The sequence below is a fragment of the Oncorhynchus clarkii genome, chromosome 28 (genome assembly GCF_045791955.1).
Source record: "Oncorhynchus clarkii lewisi isolate Uvic-CL-2024 chromosome 28, UVic_Ocla_1.0, whole genome shotgun sequence".
Lineage (NCBI taxonomy): Eukaryota > Metazoa > Chordata > Actinopteri > Salmoniformes > Salmonidae > Oncorhynchus > Oncorhynchus clarkii.
Window position 1 is genome coordinate 47,625,416 of NC_092174.1, and position 22,359 is coordinate 47,647,774.

The 22,359-nt window shown below is 46.1% G+C and overlaps 1 protein-coding gene across 2 annotated transcripts in view; it reads left to right on the forward strand.

Annotated features, from left to right (window-relative positions):
• The first annotated feature begins 270 nt into the window (after nucleotides 1-270).
• LOC139386927 (ZZ-type zinc finger-containing protein 3-like) overlaps nucleotides 271-22,359 on the forward strand; it is a 132,577-nt gene continuing 110,488 nt past the window's right edge. Inside the window, exons 1-3 of one of the 2 annotated variants that reach the window (XM_071132819.1) lie at nucleotides 332-361; nucleotides 3,351-3,410; nucleotides 13,508-15,316. In XM_071132819.1, coding sequence (XP_070988920.1) covers nucleotides 13,572-15,316 — 1,745 coding nt within the window. In that variant the 5' untranslated portion in view covers nucleotides 332-361; nucleotides 3,351-3,410; nucleotides 13,508-13,571. Of the gene's footprint in view, nucleotides 362-3,350; nucleotides 3,411-13,507; nucleotides 15,317-22,359 lie in introns of both variants that reach the window. The other variant, XM_071132818.1, reaches the window with a different exon arrangement.

Below are 22,359 nucleotides of genomic sequence, written 5' to 3' on the forward strand. Positions count from 1 at the left end.
TGTTTATTAACTAATAAGAGAATCTCATCAAATAAGATTCTGAACTACTAATTTCATTATAAGGGTCCCTTTATTTCTAGGTTATAAGAAAGTGTCATTTTTTTATGATTATCAAATGTGCATGTGGCAACAACATTTTACTATGATAGATCCAATGTTTGGCTCAGATGTGAGATGGCATTGGGGCACCGGGCCACACACTTTTTTTTTGGCACTAGCCGTTGTTTGGCCCGTAGACCTACCTACTGTTCTCCCTGCAACAGCAAAAATGTAGTGTTGCATTTTGATGAGCGCCGCCAGTCGTTGAACTCTGCAGCACACACACACACACGGTGTGCAGCAAACGATTTGCGGAAGTGAGGTGAGTAATTCTCTAACTAGCTTCATGAAACCATTTTTCAATAAACGATTAATCGGTCGCAATCAAGTGTGATCAGAAGTGAAGCATAAACTTATGTACTCTACATGTTTTTTTATTAAGTCAACCAATAGAGGCCGTTATGCAGGAGATTTGCTTTAGGAAAGTTGCTGCACCGAACAATCGGCTACTAGCCGCTGTTAGCAAAGCAGCCTCCCTGCTAGCCAACCACCAATGTTTTAGTTAGCTGTGTATCAACTAAACTTGCTTTTAGTGTTAGCTAGCTTGTCAAATACCTTTTTTTAAATTCTGCATATAAACTATTATTCACTAGCTTACCGCTATTTTACGACCCAATATATATATATATATATATATATCTAGCTAGTGAATTGGCTAGTTATCCGTTGCGCCAATGCAATGTAGCTAACCGCTAGTTAGTTTTATTTCATGTAATAAAACAAAGCTAGCTAGCGAAAATGATTAGCTAGGATTTTTCGTTATTCGGTTACTTAAACTGTTCCAAGTTTAACAGCTTTTCTCAACTAATGTCTTCTAACGGTTTATGGTTGCATAATGAATTAGGGTGCGACCAGCCTTGCACATTATGTCCGCTTTAGAGTATAGCCTTTTAATGGGTTTGGTTAGCATGTGGGCTAACGGTAGCGGCTACACGTTGCAGCTCATGTTAGCCAGCTAACTTGCTAGTTTGACTTGGTAGAATATGGCACACTAGCTACTATGGAGTTAGACACTATATTTGTAAACTAACTGTGCTAACGTATTGGATCTGAGTTCATTGGCTTATTGGACATTCGCGCATCAGTGTTGTGAAACTTTGGGTTCTGCAGGCTGGGGCTCAACCGGGGCTCTCTGTCTGTCGGTGCCGTTCCAATCCGCGGATTTGGTTTTAGTCTGTCAGGCCAATTGGAGTGATTTGGTAAAGTAAACTACGTGAGATGAGGACGAAGGAAATACTCCAATGTTTACATTGTGAATTAGTGAAGTTTGATCATGAAACACCTACCTGCGAACAACTCCACCTTGTACTATCAATCAAGAACGAGGTAGTTATCTGCTTTTGTTTCACATGCGTTTTGTTGCTGTGACTATTTGTTTACACGATTTTAAAACACACAAAAACATCTATATTGAAGAATACCAACATGACTGTGAATTGTTGCGGGGGGGCGAATACAAAAAGCAAGTGTCTGCTCAGCTAGTGGAAACACGTGTCAATTTAAAGTTCATATCATGCAACACGCGTCCTTGGCAGGAAGTAACTTACTCTTGACACGTTCGACTGAAGTTTACACCTCTTTGGTCCCTGTTCAAAAATAGTGCACTATAAATGTGAATAGGGTGCCAGAGGAGAGGTAGGCAAGGTGCAACCTCTAAACTTCAGTAGTAGGAGTTGCGTGTTTATTTCACAACCTTTTGTAACCAGAAAATAAACGGTTTACTCTCTATGGCATGTTCAAAGTTAGTTCCTCTAGTCATATATACAGTGGGGAGAACAAGTATTTGATAACCTGCTAAATCGGCAGTGTTTCCTACTTAAAGCATGTAGAGGTCTGTAATTTTTATCATAGGTACACTTCAACTGTGAGAGACGGAATCTAAAACAAAAATCCTAACTTAATATTTGGTACAGAAACCTTTGTTTGCAATTACATAGATCATACGTTTCCTGTAGTTCTTGACCAGGTTTGCACACACTGCAGCAGGGATTTTGGCCCACTCCTCCATACAGACCTTCTCCAGATCCTTCAAGTTTCGGGGCTGTCGCTGGGCAATACGGACTTTCAGCTCCCTCCAAAGATTTTCTATTGGGTTCAGGTCTGGAGACTGGCTAGGCCACTCCAAGACCTTGAGATGCTTCTTACGGAGCCACTCCTTAGTTGCCCTGGCTGTGTGTTTCGAGTCGTTGTCATGCTGGAAGACCCAGCCACGACCCATCTTCAATGCTCTTACTGAGGGAAAGAGGTTGTTGGCCAAGATCTTGTGATACATGGCCCAATCCATTCTCCCCTCAATACGGTGCAGTCGTCCTGTCCCCTTTGCAGAAAAGCATCCCCAAAGAATTATGTTTCACCTTTGTGCTTCACAGTTGGGATGGTGTTCTTGGGGTTGTACACCTGCATTGTTTGGGGTTTTAGGCTGGGTTTCTGTGCAGCACTTTGAGATATCAGCTGATGTACGAAGGGCTATATAAATCAATTTGATATGATTTGATTTGTACTCATCCTTCTTCCTCCAAACACGGCAGGTGGAGTTTAGACCAAAAAGCTCTATTTTTGTCTCATCAGACCACATGACCTTCTCCCATTCCTCCTCTGGATCATCCAGATGGTCATTGGCAAACTTTAGACGGGCCTGGACATGCGCTGTCTTGAGCAGGGGGACCCTGCGTGCGCTGCAGGATTTTAATCCATGACGGCGTAGTGTGTTACTAATGGTTTTCTTTGAGACTGTGGTCCCAGCTCTCTTCAGGTCATTGACCAGGTCCTGCCGTGTAGTTCTGGGCTGATCCCTCACCTTCCTCATGATCATTGATTCCCCACGAGGTGAGATCTTGCATGGAGCCCCAGACCGAGGGTGATTGACCGTCATCTTGAACTTCTTCCATTTTCTAATAATTGCACCAACAGTTGTTGCTTTCTCACCAAGCTGCTTGCCTATTGTCCTGTAGCCCATCCCAGCCTTGTGCAGGTCTACAATTTTATCCCTGATGTCCTTACACAGCTCTCTGGTCTTGGCCATTGTGGAGAGGTTGGAGTCTGTTTGATTGAGTGTGTGGACAGGTGTCTTTTGTACAGGTAACAAGTTCAAACAGGTGCAGTTAATACAGGTAATGAGTGGAGAACAGGAGGGCTTCTTAAAGAAAAACTAACAGGTCTGTGAGAGCTGGTTGGTAGGTGATCAAATACTTATGTCATGCAATAAAATGCAAATTAATCATACAATGTGATTTTCTCGATTTTTGTTTTAGATTCCGTCTCTCACAGTTGAAGTGTACCTATGATAAAAAATACAGACCTCGACATGCTTTGTAAGTAGGAAAACCTGCTAAATCGGCAGTGTATCAAATACTTGTTCTCCCCACTGTATATAGTTGAACTAGTTTATTACATTCACAATCTTCCTGAATGAGTCCACTCCGTGTCTGAAATCATGAATTTTGCCCAGGGCTCGTAGGCAGTTGAATACCTGTTGTTACGTCAAGGTGAACCAGTTGGCATGTACAGTAGAGTGTCACAATAGACAACGCCCCCGTCTGCCTGTCTCCATCTGTCTTTCCCTTCCTTAGTTTCTACATGGTTAGGTCACATTACTTCTTTGTTGGAGTGGTGTGTGGAGGGGAGGGCACTATGACAGTGTTACTCACTATTTTTTTAGCAAGGTTGATACAATTTTATTTTTTATTTAACCTTAACTGACTTGACTAGTTAAATAAAGAACAAGGCCTCCTGCGGGGGCTGGGACTTGGAGTAAAAATAAATCAAATATAAGACTAAACACACATCACAACAAGAGAGACAACACTATATAAAGAGAGACCTAAAGACAACAACATAGCATGGCAGCAACACATGACAACACAGCATGGCAGCAACACACGACAACACAGCATGGCAGCAACACACGACAACACAGCATGGCAGCAACACACGACAACACAGCATGGCAGCAACACACGACAACACAGCATGGCAGCAACACATGACAACACAGCATGGTAGGAACACATGACAACACAGCATGGTAGGAACACATGACAACACAGCATGGTAGGAACACATGACAACATAGCATGGCAGCAACACACGACAACACAGCATGGCAGAAACACATGACAACACAGCATGGTAGGAACACATGACAACATAGCATGGTAGGAACACATGACAACACAGCATGGTAGGAACACATGACAACATAGCATGGCAGCAACACACGACAACACAGCATGGCAGCAACACACAACAACACAGCATGGCAGCAACACACGACAACACAGCATGGCAGCAACACATGACAACACAGCATGGTAGGAACACATGACAACATAGCATGGTAGGAACACATGACAACACAGCATGGTAGGAACACATGACAACATAGCATGGCAGCAACACATGGCAGCAACACAGCATGGCAGCAACACAGCATGGCAGCAACACATGACAACACAGCATGGCAGCAACACACGACAACAACATGGCAGCAACACACGACAACACAGCATGGCAGCAACACACGACAACACAGCATGGCAGCAACACATGACAAGACAACAGGGCAGCAACACATGACAACACAGCATGGCAGCAACACACGACAACACAGCATGGCAGGAACACATGACAACACATGGCAGCAACACACGACAACACAACAGGGCAGCAACACATGACAACACAACAGGGCAGCAACACATGACAACACAACAGGGCAGCAACACATGACAACACAACAGGGCAGCAACACATGACAACACAACAGGGCAGCAACACATGACAACACAGCATGGCAGCAACACACGACAACACAGCATGGCAGGAACACATGACAACACATGGCAGCAACACACGACAACACAACAGGGCAGCAGCACACGACAACACAGCATGGCAGCAACACACGACAACACATGGCAGCAACACACGACAACACATGGCAGCAACACACGACAACACAACATGGCAGCAACACACGACAACACAACAAGGCAGCAACACACGACAACACATGGCAGCAACACACGACAACACAACAGGGCAGCATAAAACAGGGTACAAACATTATTGGGAACACCGACAAAGGCCAAGAAGGTAGAGACAACAATGCATCACGCATATTATGAATTATCAACTGATAGCAAATTCAGAGCAATTAGAGCACATGCAATTGATTTGATGTACAGCACATCATAAATATATACATGCACACATCAAATAGGCTACATCACATGTAAACGACCCATATTAAGGGTTACCTCAGTAGTTGAATGAACGAAAATGTCCCCTCTGCTTCTTGACTGAATTCATTCTAAATGTATAATCTGTTGTTGCTATCCTTGTGATGCAATCCAGGTGTGCATTGGTCAGTCTGTGAAACAAAAACAGGGAAACAATGTTCATTGTTGAAAATTACATCTTGTGTCGTTGACTATCATTAACCTCACTAGGGTATGTGGGACGGTAGTGTCCCACCTGTCAACAGCCAGTGAAACTGCAGGGCGCCAAATTCAAAACAACAGAAATCCCATAATTACAATTCCTCAAACATACAAGTATCATCCACCATTTTAAAGATAAACTTGTAAATCCAGCCACAGTGTCCGATTTCAAAAAGGCTTTACTGCGAAAGCACACCATGTGATTATGTTAGGTCAGAGCCTAGTCACAGAAAAACACAGCCATTTTTCCAGCCAAAGATAGGAGTCACAAAAAGCAGAAATAGAGAGAAAATGAATCACTAACCTTTTGATGATCTTCATCAGATGACACTCATAGGACTTCATGTTACACAATACATGTATGTTTTGTTCGATACAGATCATTTTTATATAAAAAAATCTCAGTTTACATTGGCGTGTTACGTTCAGTAGTTCCAAAACATCCTGTGATTTTGCAGAGAGCCACATCAATTTACAGAAACACTCATAATAACGTTGCTAAAAGATACAACTGTTATGCATAGATTTTTAGATCCACTTCTCCTTAAAAACCTGTTAATAAGGATGCTGCGAATTTTCGCAGCTTTTTGTTAAAAATCGTGCAACATTTCAAAGTCCTGCTACTCATGCCAGGAATATAGTATATATGCATATGATAAGTATGTGTGTATAGAAAACACTCTGAAGTCTCTAAAACTGGTAAACTCGTGTCTGTGGCTATAACAGAGCGTGTTTAGGAGTAAAAATCCCAGGGAAAACTGTTCACCAAAAACACAAAAAAGATATTCATCCGCCAGTCAATGTATTGTCTAAGGCGACAGAAAATAGATGAGATTCCAACGCCTACAGCTTCCACACGATGTCGCCAATACTGGCATTTCTTTGCACGTTTATCCTTGGTGGGATGACGTATAGGCACTTCCTGTCTTGGGGTGCACCCAGGAAATTATGAAAGTGAAAAAAATGGACGATGATTTCAAGACTTGCTGCTATCGAATACAGATCGCCCCGTGATCAATTTGATCGATTATTAACGTTTATTAATACCTAAAGTTGGTTTACAAAAGTCGTTTGAAGTGATTTGTAAAAGTTTATAGGCAACTTTGTTAATTTTAAAAGTGACGTTGCATCGTGTAAAGCTGCATTTTCCTTGGATCAGACGGCCTTTATAAATGGACATTTTTGGCATACTTTGACGGATTTAATCGGGAAAACGATTGCACAGGGTGGGGTTGAGACCCAGGGCCTCCAGCTTAATGATGAGCTTGGAGGGTACTATGGTGTTAAATGCTGAGCTGTAGTCAATGAACAGCATACTTACATAGGTATTCCTCTTGTCCAGATGGGGTAGGGCAGTGTGCAGTGTGATGGCGATTGCATCGTCTGTGGATCTATTGGGGTGGTAAGCAAATTGGAGTGGTCCTAGGGTGTCAGATAGGGTGGAGGTGATATGGTCCTTGACTAGTCTCTCAAAGCACTTCATGATGACGGAAGTGAGTGCTACGGGGCGATAGTCATTTAGTTCAGTTACAGCCCACCAGTTACAGCCCACCAGTTAGTCCTTTCATCACCGCCTCAGACCAGTCTTTACACTCTGGTATCTCTGATAAGATCTGCAATCAGAAGGTCGGACAAACATCCGTTTTGTTGGGCAGGAGGAAGTGGCCGTAGTTAGAGATCCCTTAATACCGGTCTACATCTCCCTGTCAAACACAGCCTTATTTGACTTGTCCTAGTTCTGGGGACTCACAGGGGTGCAAATTTGAGTGTTTGCCCTAGCACTGCACACCAGATTACACCAATCTGTTCATTATTGTCTAGGCAAACAAAGTTACACTGAACAAAAAATATAAACGCAACATGACAAGTGCTGGTCTCGTGTTACATGAGCTGAAATAAAAGATCCCAGAAATGTTACAGACAAAAAGATGATTTTTCTCAATTCTGTGCACAAATTTGTTTACATCCCTGTTAGTGAGCATTTCTCTGCCAAGATATGCCACACCTGTAAGGAGGATGGATTATCAAGAAGCTGATTAAACAGCATGATCATTACACAGGTGCACATTGTGCTGGGGACCATAAAATGTCATTCTGAAATGTGCAGTTTTGTCACACAACACCATAGATGTCTCAAGTTTTAAGGGAGTGTTCAGTTGGCATGCTGACTGCAGGAATGTCCACCAGAGGGTACTAATGAGGCCCTATTGCCAGACAATTGAATGTTAGTTTATCTACCATAAGCCGCCTCCATCGTCGTTTTAGACCGGCCTCACATCCACAGACTACATGTAACCACTCCAGTCCAGGACCTCCACTTCCTTCTTCTTCACCTGCGGGAGCATCTGAGACCAGCAACCCGGACAGCTGATAAAACTGTGGGAGCATCTGAGACCAGCCTCCCAGATAGCTGATGAAACTGTGGGATCGTCTGAGACCAGCCTCCCAGACAGCTGATGAAACTGGGATCGTCTGAGACCAGCCTCCCAGACAGCTGATGAAACTGGGATCGTCTGAGACCAGCCTCCCAGACAGCTGATGAAACTGTGGGATGATCTGAGACCAGCCACCAGGACAGCTGATGAAACTATTGGATGATCTAAGACCAGCCACCAGGACAGCTGATGAAACTGTTGGTTTGCACAACCTAAATCATTTCTGCATAAAACTTATCGGGAAACTCATCTGCATCTGTGTTGTCCTCACCAAGGTCTTGACCTGACTGCAATTCTGCGTCGTAGCTGCCTTCGATGGACGCTGGCACGCTGCAGAAGGGTGCTTTTCACGGAGGAATCCTGGTTTCAACTGTACCGGGCAGAAGGCTGAGAACGTGTATGGCGTCTTGTGGATTAGCAGTTTGCCGATGTCAACGTGGTGAACAGAGTGCCCCATGGTGGGGTTATGGTATTGCATTTTATCGGTGGCAATTTGAATGCACAGAGATACCGTAACGAGATCCTGAGGCCCATTGTCGTGCCATTCATCCACCGCCACCACCTCATGTTTCAGCATGATAATGCACGGCCCCATGTCACAAGGATCTGGACACAATTCCTGGAAGCTGAAAATGTCCCAGTTCTTCCATGACCTGCATATTCACCAGACATGTCACCCATTGAACATGTTTGGGATGCTCTGGATCAACGTGTACGACAGCGTGTTCCAGTTCCCGCCAATATCCAGTAACTCGCACAGCCATTGAAGAGGAGTGGGACAACATTCCACAGGCCACAATTATAAGCCAAGCCTGATCAACTACAGTGCTTCGAAAAGTATTCAGACCCCTTGACTTTTTCCACATTTTTTACAGCCTTATTTAAAAAAATCCTCATCAATCTACATACAATTCCCCATAATGACAAAGTGAAAACACGTTTTTAGAAATGCTTACAAAAAAATTAAATAAACTTAAATACCTTATTTACATAAGTATTCAAACCCTTTGCTATGAGACTCGAAATTGAGCTCAGGTGCATCCTGTTTCCGTTGATCATTCCTGAGATGTTACTACAACTTGATTGGAGTCCACCTGTGGTAAATTCAATTGATTGGACATGATTTGGAAAGGCACACACCTGTCTATATAAGGTCCCACAGTTGACAGGTGCATGTCAGAGCAAAAACCAAGCCATGAGGTCGAAGGAATTGTCCGTAGAGCTCCGAGACAGGATTGTGTCGAGGCACAGATCTGGGGAAAGGTACCAAAACATTTCTGCAGCATTGAAGGTCCCCAAGAACTCAGTGGCCTCCATCATTCTTAAATGGATGAAGTTTGGAACCACCAAGACTCTTCCTAGAGCTGGCCGTCCGGCCAAACTGAACAATCGGGGAAGAAGGGCCTTGGTCAGGGAGGTGACCAATAACCCAATGTTCACTCTGATAAAGCTCCAGAGTCCCTCTGTGGAGAAAAGAGAACATTCCAGAAGCCACTCCTCAGTAAAAAGCACATGACAGCCCGCTTGGAGTTTGCCAGAAGGCACCTAAAGGACTCTCAGACCACAAGAAACAAGATTCTCTGGTCTAATAAAACTGAGATCAAACTCTTTGGCCTAAATGCCAAGCGTTACGTCTGGAGGAAACCTGGCGCCATCCTTACGGTGAAGCATGGTGGTGGCAGCATCATGCTGTGGGGATGTTTTTCAGGGACTGGGAGACTAGTCAGGATCGAGGGAAAGATGAACGGAGTGAAGTACAGAGAGATTAGTGCTGAAAACCTGCTCCAGTGTGCTCAGGACCTCAGACTGGGGCGAAGGTTCACCTTCCAACAGGACAGCAACCCTAAACATACAGCCAAGATGACACAGGAGTGGCTTCGTGACAAGTCTTTGAATGTCCTTGAGTGGCCCAGCCAGGCACAGCACTTGAGCCTGATCGAACATCTCTGGAGAGACCTGAAAATAGCTGTGCAGTGACTCCCCATCCAACCTGACAGAGCTTGAGAGGATCTGCAGAGAAGAATGGGAGAAACTCCTCAAGTACACATGTGCCAAGCTTGTAGCGTCATACCCAAGAAGACTTGAGGCTGTAAACGCTGCCAAAAGTGCTTCAACAAAAGTGCTGAGTAAAAGGGTCTGAATACTTATGTAAATGTGATAGTTAAGTTTTATCTTAACAAATTTGTAAAAATGAACAAAACTGTTTTTTTTCTTTGTCATGGGGTACTGTTTGTAGATTGATGAGGGGAAAAACATATTTGTAACTAAATGTGGAAAACATCAAGGGGTGTAAATACTTCCTGAATGCACTGTGTGTGTGAAGGAGATGTGTCGCGCTGCATGAGGCAAATGGTGGTCACACCTGATACTGACTGGTTTTCCCTACCCACGTCTTTTCTTAAGGTGTCTTTTGAACAACATTTGCATATCTGTATTCTAGTCATGTGACATCCATATTTTAGGGCTTAATTTATTTATTTAAATTGACTGATTTTCATTAAATGAACTGTAACTCAGTAAAATCCTTGAAATTGTTGCTTGTTGCGTTTTATATTTTTGTTCAGTGTAAATTATAATCTAACACTGCCTCAAGGGAGGATTTAGTGTAAATTATAATCTAACACTGCCTCAAGGGAGGATTTAGTGTAAATTATAATCTAACACTGCCTCAAGGGAGGATTTAGTGTAAATTATAATCTAACACTGCCTCAAGGGATGATTTAGTGTAAATTATAATCTAACACTGCCTCAAGGGAAGATTTAGTGTAAATTATAATCTAACACTGCCTCAAGGGAAGATTTAGTGTAAATTATAATCCAACACTGCCTCAAGGGAGGATTTAGTGTAAATTATAATCTAACACTGCCTCAAGGGATGATTTAGTGTAAATTATAATCTAACACTGCCTCAAGGGATGATTTAGTGTAAATTATAATCTAACACTGCCTCAAGGGAGGATTTAGTGTAAATTATAATCTAACACTGCCTCAAGGGATGATTTAGTGTAAATTATAATCTAACACTGCCTCAAGGGAGACCCGACCAAATTCACATAGAAATGTTATTTTTATATTTTTAAACCTGTTGTATTCCCGTTCTTAAGTTTAGTTTGTGTCTTTTACTTTAGGTTTTGTACACCAGCTTCAAACAGCTGAAAATACTATATTTGTGGTCATGGAAAACATAGTTCAGTGGTTTAGATGGTGCAATGATTCTCAGTGGTTTAGATGGTGCAATGATTCTCAGTGGTTTAGATGGTGCAATGATTCTCAGTGGTTTAGATGGTTCAATGATTCTCAGTGGTTTAGATGGTTCAATGATTCTCAGTGGTTTAGATGGTGCAATGATTCTCAGTGGTTTAGATGGTTCAATGATTCTCAGTGGTTTAGATGGTGCAATGATTCTCTCTATGGTTTAGATGGTTCAATGATTCTCAGTGGTTTAGATGGTTCAATGATTCTCAGTGGTTTAGATGGTGCAATGATTCTCAGTGGTTTAGATGGTACAATGATTCTCAGTGGTTTAGATGGTGCAATGTTACTTCTCCTTAAACAAAGTGTTGTTTTTGATTAATAGATTTTTGCACTTTATTTTTTTGTATTTCAATCCAATTATATTTTAAAAATATTTCAGTTGAGTGGATGATAGAAAATTGCTATTATTGTTTTTTCTTTGAAGTAAATTTAGCCCACTTTTGCTAAAATAGAAAATATAGTCTACTGATGGTGCCTTGAATACCGGTTTCTTTCATTTAATGTTCATGTTATGGGGATATTTATATAAAGGAAATTTGTCTTTTGTGTCTGTTGAAAATTAAAGATTACTGACAGAGCCATAAGAAAATATTGCTTTATTTATCTGATCATATTGTAATATATTTGTTAGGTTTTCAGTAGGTTCAATTAGGTTCACTAGACTATATGCGTCATTTAAAAATTTTTCAATGAACATTCGAACAGTCCGGCCCTCGTCTTGTAGCTGATTTTTTTATTTGGCCCTCCGTCCATTTGACTTTGACACCCCTGATCTAAACCACTGAGAATCATTGAACCATCTAAACCATAGAGAGAATCATTGCACCATCTAAACCACTGAGAATCATTGAACCATCTAAACCATAGAGAGAATCATTGCACCTTCTAAACCACTGAGAATCATTGAACCATCTAAGCCATAGAGAATCATTGAACCATCTAAACCACTGAGAATCATTGCACCATCTAAACCACTGAGAATCATTGAACCATCTAAACCATAGAGAGAATCATTGCACCATCTAAACCACAGAGAATCATTGCACCATCTAAACCACTGAGAATCATTGAACCATCTAAAGTTTAGATGGTTCAATGATTCTCAGTGGTTTAGATGGTTCAATGATTCTCAGTGGTTTAGATGGTGCAATGATTCTCAGTGGTTTAGATGGTACAATGATTCTCAGTGGTTTAGATGGTGCAATGATTCTCAGTGGTTTAGATGGTGCAATGATTCTCTCTATGGTTTAGATGGTTCAATGATTCTCAGTGGTTTAGATGGTTCAATGATTCTCTCTATGGTTTAGATGGTTCAATGATTCTCAGTGGTTTAGATGGTTCAATGATTCTCTATGGTTTAGATGGTTCAATGATTCTCAGTGGTTTAGATGGTGCAATGATTCTCAGTGGTTTAGATGGTTCAATGATTCTCAGTGGTTTAGATGGTTCAATGATTCTCAGTGGTTTAAATGATTCTCAGTGATTTAAATGGTTCAATGATTCTCAGTGGTTTAAATGATTCTCAGTGGTTTAAATGATTCTCAGTGGTTTAAATGATTCTCAGTGGTTTAAATGGTTCAATGATTCTCTCTGGTTTAAATGATTCTCAGTGGTTTAAATGATTCTCTCTATGGTTTTAGACGGTTCAATGATTCTCAGCATTGCTTGTTTTGTCACAAACTGAAATTAGGCGAACTATTAGAATTTTATATATAAAATGTGTATGTATATATTTTGCACTTTTAAATGACTATGTAATTCAATGGTTTTCTCTTGGAAATTGTTAATATTTTTATTCAGGGTACTATGCGAATCCCAGGTCTTGACCAGAGATTAGGGTTGTCCCAAATACCACCCTATTCCCTACATAGTGAATAGGGTTCCATTTGTGATGAAGACAGACACAGAACACACAGCCGGAGCATCAAAGCCGGGCTGACATTTTGAAAAGTCCAGCCATTCTTTTGATCCAGCACTAGATGAAAGATCCTGTCAGCCCGTCAGAATTTCCCAACACTCAGTCTGATTGGTTCAGTTATGCATTAGCCTCATTGTCGACATAGAAGCAGGATTTCCCTACAGGGAGGTGCTGTGTGTTTTGCTTATGAAGATGCTACTCTCTTAAGTCAGTTTCCTGTACGAGCCTAGGTGAATAATGTGAAGGCTTATGTATCCCTTATGAAGCCTAATGTAGCCTTTATGAAGTCTAATGTATCCATTATGAAGCCTTATGTATCCTCGCTTTACAAAGCCTTATAACCCCTCTGTCTCCTCCAGGTACCCCATTCTGCAGCAGGTGACTGAGCAGCACAATGAGACGTCAGTAGTCCCCCTCCGTAGCATGGCCACGTCACGTTCCTCACGCGTCACAAGGTCATCAGTCGGGCTCAATGGATTGGACGAGAACTTCTGTGGCCGAACCCTCAGGAACCGCAGCATCGCCCAGCCGGAGGAGGTTCAGGGGTCACCGCTCCCCGGCAGCAGGGCTCCCCGCTCCCCCAAGAAAAGACAGGACGCCCAGGCTGGGAGCTCAGAGAAGCCTGGGGGTCACCAGGGAAAGGTAACCCACCACAAGGCCTCCTCAGTGGACAGGGAGACATGGCCGAGCCCCAGGAAGAGGGGACTGTCCTGCTCAGAGAGAGAGAGTGATGGGTGTGGGGGTTTGGACCAGGCTGAGAACTGTGAGGGGAGGGGGAAGGAGACGTCGGGGGCTGGTGGGAGAGATGCTTCTCTGCTCCTCAAAAGGGCCAAACGGTGTTCCCGTCACGGGGAGTCGCAGGGCCCCGAGGACGACCCCTCTTCTGCACCCGCCAAACCTGACATCCCCCCATCCTACTGCACCCCCCCAGCGACTGTCAAGGAGAACAGTGAAGAGGGTGACCCGCTCAACCTAATCTGCACCGCACCCTCTTCCTCTTCTCCACAGAACCTCAACAAAGAGGAAGGTGAAGAGGAGGAGGAGGAGGAGGACAGCGGCGGCCATATTGAGAGCGACGGCCATGCTCAGCAGCCCCTGAACTCCACTTCCCATAATCCCCCTGTTCCGCCCCAGAACTCGAACTCCCATAAATCCTCTACTGGGCTGGGACAGACCAGCAGTAGCTTTGACGCTCAGACAATCCCCCCGGGTGCCAGCGCTGCCGTTAACACCAGCTGCCCAGGTCCCAGTCCCGCACTGCTGAACGGCGGCCAGATGGGGGCGCCCTGCCCCTCGCCCCCAGACCCCATAGTGCCTTGTAGAAACTGTGATCCTGTGCAGGAGGAGGAGGAGGTGGTTAGGGACTCTGGGGAGTATTCTGCTCCTCCTCTGGCCTCCTTTGAAGAGGACTCCTCCACCCCACACCTGTCAGTCAGGGAGGAGGAAGTGGAGTTGGATGTAGTGGGGGACTCGGTGTGTCAGGAGGAGGAAGTGACAGCGACCGAGGAGGAGGAAGAGGAGGAGGAGGAGGAGAGTACCAACGGGAGAAGTAATGGTTGGCCACTGGTGCAGGATGCTGTTACCACCAGTATCATCAACGTAAACCACAACATCACAAACAACAACATCAACAACTCAGGAGAATCCACCATGCCTTTGCTAGCCCCCCAGACCCCCTCAGAGACCCCTTCTGTCTCCGGCACTTCGCCCCCGTCCTTCACCCAACCCCACGAACACCAATACACCCTGAGGACTTCGCCCCGGAGAGCTGGGGCCCCCTCGTCCCCCAAACCCTGCTCCCCTCCCAGAGACCCTCTTCGGGACAACGGCCCTCTGAGGGAGGGGGCCTGTCGGAGGCTGGATCTGGACGCTACTCTGGCTACTTCTACCCCTTCTTCAGGTCCCTCCAGCACCCAGGCCAGGGGAGGGTCTCTCCCATCTCTTCTGTCGGTTCCCATGGAGCAGGGAGCCGGTGGGGATGACAGGGACAGGGTAGTAGGGGGCGGTCGGGACTACGGGGAGCTCCGAGATGGCGTCCGGGCAAACAGTAAGGAGGTTCCGGTAGGAGGAAGCCAGCAGCAGGAGGAGGAGAAGCAGGTGGAGGACGAAGAGGAACCAGATGTGTATTACTTTGAGTCGGACCACCTGGTGCTCAAACACAACAAAGAGTGCGTAGTGGGAGTTCCTGGGATTATATCTAGATTATTGTCCTGTCAATTGACAAGCTCAATTCCTGAGATTTTATCTACAGTGGGGCAAAAAAGTATTTAGTCAGCCACCAATTGTGCAAGTTCTCCCACTTAAAAAGATGAGAGGCCTGTAATTTTCATCATAGGTACACTTCAACTATGATAGACACATTTTTTTTTAAATCCAGAAAATCACATTGTAGGATTTTTAATGAATTTATTTGCAAATTATGGTGGAAAATAAGTATTTGGTCAATAACAACAGTTTATCTCAATACTTTGTTATATACCCTTTGTTGGCAATGACAGAGGTCAAACGTTTTCTGTAAGTCTTCACAAGATTTTCACACACTGTTGCTGGTATTTTGGCCTATTCCTCCATGCAGATCTCCTCTGGGGCTGTTGCTGGGCAACACAGACTTTCAACTCCCTCCAAAGATTTTCTATGGTTGAGATCTGGAGACTGGCTAGGCCACTCCAGGACCTTGAAATGCTTCTTATGAAGCCACTCCTTCGTTGCTCGGGCGGTGTGTTTGGGATCATTGTCATGCTGAAAGACCCAGCCACATTTCATCTTCAATGCCCTTGCTGATGGAAGGAGGCTTTCACTCAAAATCTCACGATACATGGCCCCATTCATTCTTTCCTTTACACGGATCAGCCGTCCTGGTCCCTTTGCAGAAAAACAGCCCCAAAGCATGATGTTTCCACCCCCATGCTTCACAGTAGGTATGGTGTTCTTTGGATGCAACTCAGCATTCTTTGTCCTACAAACACAACAAGTTGATTAATACAGGCAATGAGTGGAGGACATAGGAGCCTCTTAAAGAAGAAGTTACAGGTCTGTCAGAGCCAGAAATCTTGCTTGTTTGTGGGTGACCAAATACTTATTTTCCACCATCATTTGCAAATAAATTCATAAAATCCTACAATGTGATTTTTCTGGATTTTTTTCCTCGTTTTGTCTGTCATAGTTGAAGTGTACCTATGATGAAAATTACAGGCCTCTCCCATATTTTTAAGTGGGAGAACTTGCACAATTGGTGGCTGACTAAATACTTTTTTGCCCCACTGTACATTATAGTCCTATCAACTGACAAACTCAATTCCTGGGATTATATCTAGATTATAGTCCTGTCAACTGACAATCTCAATTCCTGGGATTATATCTAGATTATAGTCCTGTCAACTGACAATCTCAATTCCTGGGATTATATCTAGATTATAGTCCTGTCAACTGACAAACTCAATTCCTGGGATTATATCTAGATTGCTTTTCTTTTGTACTTGATTGATTAGTTAAGGTAATTGATTAGTTAGGAACTCCCCTCAGCTGGTTGTCTTCATTGATTAGTTAGGAACTCCCCTCACCTGGTTGTCTTCATTGATTAGTTAGGAACTCCCCTCATCTGGTTGTCTTCATTGATTAGTTAGGAACTCCCCTCATTGATTAGTTAGGAACTCCCCTCACCTGGTTGTCTTCATTGATTAGTTAGGAACTCCCCTCATCTGGTTGTCTTCATTGATTAGTTAGGAACTCCCCTCATTGATTAGTTAGGAACTCCCCTCACCTGGTTGTCTTCATTGATTAGTTAGGAACTCCCCTCACCTGGGTGTCTTCATTGATTAGTTAGGAACTCCCTTCAGCTGGTTGTCTAGGTCTTCATTGATTTAGTTAGCAATTCACCTCACCTGGTTGTCTAGGTCTTTATTGATTTATAGTTAGCAATTCCCCTCACCTGGTTGTCTTCATTGATTAGTTAGGAACTCCCCTCACCTGGTTGTCTTCATTGATTAGTTAGGAAATCCCCTCACCTGGTTGTCTTCATTGATTAGTTAGGAACTCCCCTCACCTGGTTGTCTAGGTCTTTCTTGATTTAGGAACTCCCCTCACCTGGTTGACTAGGTCTTCATTTGACACCAATTAAATTGAAATCACAGAAACCAGCAGACACGCGGTCCCTCCAGGAACTGAGGTTCACACCCCATCTTTAGAATCAGCAGTGATTGTGGTCAACTCCATAGTACCTGTAAAAAGGTCTTTGGGTCCCGGGTTGTAAAGGTCTTTGGGTGCAGGGTTGTACAGGTCTTTGGGTGCAGGGTTGTACAGGTCTTTGGGTGCAGGGTTGTACAGGTCTTTGGGTGCAGGGTTGTACAGGTCTTTGGGTGCAGGGTTGTACAGGTCTTTGGGTGCAGGGTTGTACAGGTCTTTGGGTCCCGGGTCGTACAGGTCTTTGGGTGCAGGGTTGTACAGGTCTTTGGGTGCAGGGTTGTACAGGTCTTTGGGTGCAGGGTTGTACAGGTCTTTGGGTGCAGGGTCGTACAGGTCTTTGGGTGCAGGGTCGTACAGGTCTTTGGGTGCAGGGTCGTACAGGTCTTTGGGTCCCGGGTTGTACAGGTCTTTGGGTGCAAGGTTGTACAGGTCTTTGGGTGCAGGGTCGTACAGGTCTTTGGGTGCAGGGTTGTACAGGTCTTTGGGTGCAGGGTCGTACAGGTCTATGGGTGCAGGGTCGTACAGGTCTTTGGGTGCAGGGTCGTACAGGTCTTTGGGTGCAGGGTTGTACAGGTCTTTGGGTGCAGGGTCGTACAGGTCTATGGGTGCAGGGTCGTACAGGTCTTTGGGTGCAGGGTTGTACAGGTCTTTGGGTGCAGGGTCGTACAGGTCTATGGTGCAGGGTCGTACAGGTCTTTGGGTGCAGGGTTGTACAGGTCTTTGGGTGCAGGGTCGTACAGGTCTTTGGGTGCAGGGTCGTACAGGCCTTTGGGTGCAGGGTCGTACAGGTCTTTGGGTGCAGGGTCCAACAGGTCTTTGGGTGCAGGGTCGTACAGGTCTTTGGGTGCAGGGTTGTACAGGTCTTTGGGTGCAGGGTCGTACAGGTCTATGGGTGCAGGGTCGTACAGGTCTTTGGGTGCAGGGTTGTACAGGTCTTTGGGTGCAGGGTTGTACAGGTCTTTGGGTGCAGGGTTGTACAGGTCTTTGGGTGCAGGGTTGTACAGGTCTTTGGGTGCAGGGTTGTACAGGTCTTTGGGTGCAGGGTTGTACAGGTCTTTGGGTCCCGGGTCGTACAGGTCTTTGGGTGCAGGGTTGTACAGGTCTTTGGGTGCAGGGTCGTACAGGTCTTTGGGTGCAGGGTTGTACAGGTCTTTGGGTGCAGGGTCGTACAGGTCTTTGGGTCCCGGGTTGTACAGGTCTTTGGGTGCAGGGTTGTACAGGTCTTTGGGTGCAGGGTCGTACAGGTCTTTGGGTGCAGGGTTGTACAGGTCTTTGGGTGCAGGGTCGTACAGGTCTATGGGTGCAGGGTCGTACAGGTCTTTGGGTGCAGGGTCGTACAGGTCTTTGGGTGCAGGGTTGTACAGGTCTTTGGGTGCAGGGTCGTACAGGTCTATGGGTGCAGGGTTGTACAGGTCTTTGGGTGCAGGGTCGTACAGGTCTATGGGTGCAGGGTCGTACAGGTCTTTGGGTGCAGGGTTGTACAGGTCTTTGGGTGCAGGGTCGTACAGGTCTTTGGGTGCAGGGTCGTACAGGTCTTTGGGTGCAGGGTCGTACAGGTCTTTGGGTGCAGGGTTGTACAGGTCTTTGGGTGCAGGGTCGTACAGGTCTTTGGGTGCAGGGTCGTACAGGTCTATGGGTGCAGGGTCGTACAGGTCTTTGGGTGCAGGGTCGTACAGGTCTTTGGGTGCAGGGTCGTACAGGTCTTTGGGTGCAGGGTTGTACAGGTATTTGGGTGCAGGGTTGTACAGGTCTTTGGGTGCAGGGTCGTACAGGTCTTTGGGTGCAGGGTTGTACAGGTCTTTGGGTGCAGGGTCGTACAGGTCTTTGGGTGCAGGGTCGTACAGGTCTTTGGGTGCAGGGTCGTACAGGTCTTTGGGTCCCGGGTTGTACAGGTCTTTGGGTGCAGGGTTGTACAGGTCTTTGGGTGCAGGGTCGTACAGGTCTTTGGGTGCAGGGTTGTACAGGTCTTTGGGTGCAGGGTCGTACAGGTCTATGGGTGCAGGGTCGTACAGGTCTTTGGGTGCAGGGTCGTACAGGTCTTTGGGTGCAGGGTCGTACAGGTCTTTGGGTGCAGGGTCGTACAGGTCTATGGGTGCAGGGTCGTACAGGTCTTTGGGTGCAGGGTTGTACAGGTCTTTGGGTGCAGGGTTGTACAGGTCTATGGGTGCAGGGTCGTACAGGTCTTTGGGTGCAGGGTTGTACAGGTCTTTGGGTGCAGGGTCGTACAGGTCTTTGGGTGCAGGGTCGTACAGGACTTTGGGTGCAGGGTTGTACAGGTCTTTGGGTGCAGGGTTGTACAGGTCTTTGGGTGCAGGGTCGTACAGGTCTTTGGATGCAGGGTCGTACAGGTCTTTGGGTGCAGGGTTGTACAGGTCTTTGGGTGCAGGGTTGTACAGGTCTTTGGGTGCAGGGTCGTACAGGTCTATGGGTGCAGGGTCGTACAGGTCTTTGGGTGCAGGGTCGTACAGGTCTATGGGTGCAGGGTCGTACAGGTCTTTGGGTGCAGGGTTGTACAGGTCTTTGGGTGCAGGGTCGTACAGGTCTTTGGGTGCAGGGTCGTACAGGCCTTTGGGTGCAGGGTTGTACAGGTCTTTGGGTGCAGGGTTGTACAGGTCTTTGGGTGCAGGGTCGTACAGGTCTTTGGGTGCAGGGTCGTACAGGTCTATGGGTGCAGGGTCGTACAGGTCTTTGGGTGCAGGGTCGTACAGGTCTTTGGGTGCAGGGTCGTACAGGTCTTTGGGTGCAGGGTTGTACAGGTATTTGGGTGCAGGGTTGTACAGGTCTTTGGGTGCAGGGTCGTACAGGTCTTTGGGTGCAGGGTTGTACAGGTCTTTGGGTGCAGGGTCGTACAGGTCTTTGGGTGCAGGGTTGTACAGGTCTTTGGGTGCAGGGTCGTACAGGTCTTTGGGTCCCGGGTTGTACAGGTCTTTGGGTGCAGGGTTGTACAGGTCTTTGGGTGCAGGGTCGTACAGGTCTTTGGGTGCAGGGTTGTACAGGTCTTTGGGTGCAGGGTCGTACAGGTCTATGGGTGCAGGGTCGTACAGGTCTTTGGGTGCAGGGTCGTACAGGTCTTTGGGTGCAGGGTCGTACAGGTCTTTGGGTGCAGGGTCGTACAGGTCTATGGGTGCAGGGTCGTACAGGTCTTTGGGTGCAGGGTTGTACAGGTCTTTGGGTGCAGGGTTGTACAGGTCTATGGGTGCAGGGTCGTACAGGTCTTTGGGTGCAGGGTTGTACAGGTCTTTGGGTGCAGGGTCGTACAGGTCTTTGGGTGCAGGGTCGTACAGGCCTTTGGGTGCAGGGTTGTACAGGTCTTTGGGTGCAGGGTTGTACAGGTCTTTGGGTGCAGGGTCGTACAGGTCTTTGGATGCAGGGTCGTACAGGTCTTTGGGTGCAGGGTTGTACAGGTCTTTGGGTGCAGGGTTGTACAGGTCTTTGGGTGCAGGGTTGTACAGGTCTTTGGGTGCAGGGTCGTACAGGTCTATGGGTGCAGGGTCGTACAGGTCTTTGGGTGCAGGGTTGTACAGGTCTTTGGGTGCAGGGTCGTACAGGTCTTTGGGTGCAGGGTTGTACAGGTCTTTGGGTGCAGGGTCGTACAGGTCTATGGGTGCAGGGTCGTACAGGTCTTTGGGTGCAGGGACGTACAGGTCTTTGGGTGTAGGGTTGTACAGGTCTTTGGGTGCAGGGTTGTGAAAGGGTATAATGTAGAAATGGAAAATCCTGTTTTTTTGTTGTTTTTTTTACAAGGAGCACAACATGGTAGCACTGTAGAGCTCTGACTCACTGGAAAATGCTGGAAACGTTATTTCCATTGGATTGACTGCAGGTTTCTCCTTCAGTAGATTTTATAGGCTACTACTGTCTGGTGTCTGTTAGTGTGGATGGCTGCTGCCATCACCCCTCAACACACACCAGCATCAGATATTACAACTGGGTCTGTGGTGATAATGGGGGTTAGTGATGATAGGGTAGTTGGTCTGTGGTGATAATGGGGGTTAGTGATGACAGGGGGGTTGGTCTGTGGTGATAATGGGGGTTAGTGATGAATGGGTAGTTGGTCTGTGGTGATAATGGGGTTAGTGATGACAGGGGGGTTGGTCTGTGGTGCTAATGGGGGTTAGTGATGACAGGGGGGTTGGTCTGTGGTGATAATGGGGGTTAGTGATGACAGGGTAGTTGGTCTGTGGTGATAATGGGGGTTAGTGATGACAGGGTAGTTGGTCTGTGGTGATAAAGGGGGTTAGTGATGACAGGGTAGTTGGTCTGTGGTGATAATGGGGGTTAGTGATGACAGGGTAGTTGGTCTGTGGTGATGACAGGTAAGTTGGTCTGTGGTGATAATGTGGGTTAGTGATGACAGGGTAGTTGGTCTGTGGTGATGACAGGGTAGTTGGTCTGTGGTGATAATGGGGGTTAGTGATGACATGGTAGTTGGTCTGTGGTGATGACAGGGAGGTTGGTCTGTGGTGATAATGGGGGTTAGTGATGACATGGTAGTTGGTCTGTGGTGATGACAGGGTAGTTGGTCTGTGGTGATAATGGGGGTTAGTGATGACATGGTAGTTGGTCTGTGGTGATGACAGGGAGGTTGGTCTGTGGTGATGATGGGGGTTAGTGATGACAGGGTAGTTGGTCTGTGGTGATAATGGGGGTTAGTGATGACAGGGTAGTTGGTCTGTGGTGATGACAGGTAAGTTGGTCTGTGGTGATAATGGGGGTAAGTGATGACATGGTAGATGGTCTGTGGTGATGACGGGGCAGTTGGTCTGTGGTGATAATGGGGGTTAGTGATGACAGGGGGGTTGGTCTGTGGTGATAATGGGGGTTAGTGATGACAGGGAGGTTGGTCTGTGGTGATACTGGGGGTTAGTGATGACAGGGGGGTTGGTCTGTGGTGCTAATGGGGGTTAGTGATGACAGGAGGGTTGGTCTGTGGTGATAATGGGCGTTAGTGATGACAGGGTAGTTGGTCTGTGGTGATAATGGGGGTTATTAATGACAGGGTAGTTGGTCTGTGGTGATAATGGGGGTT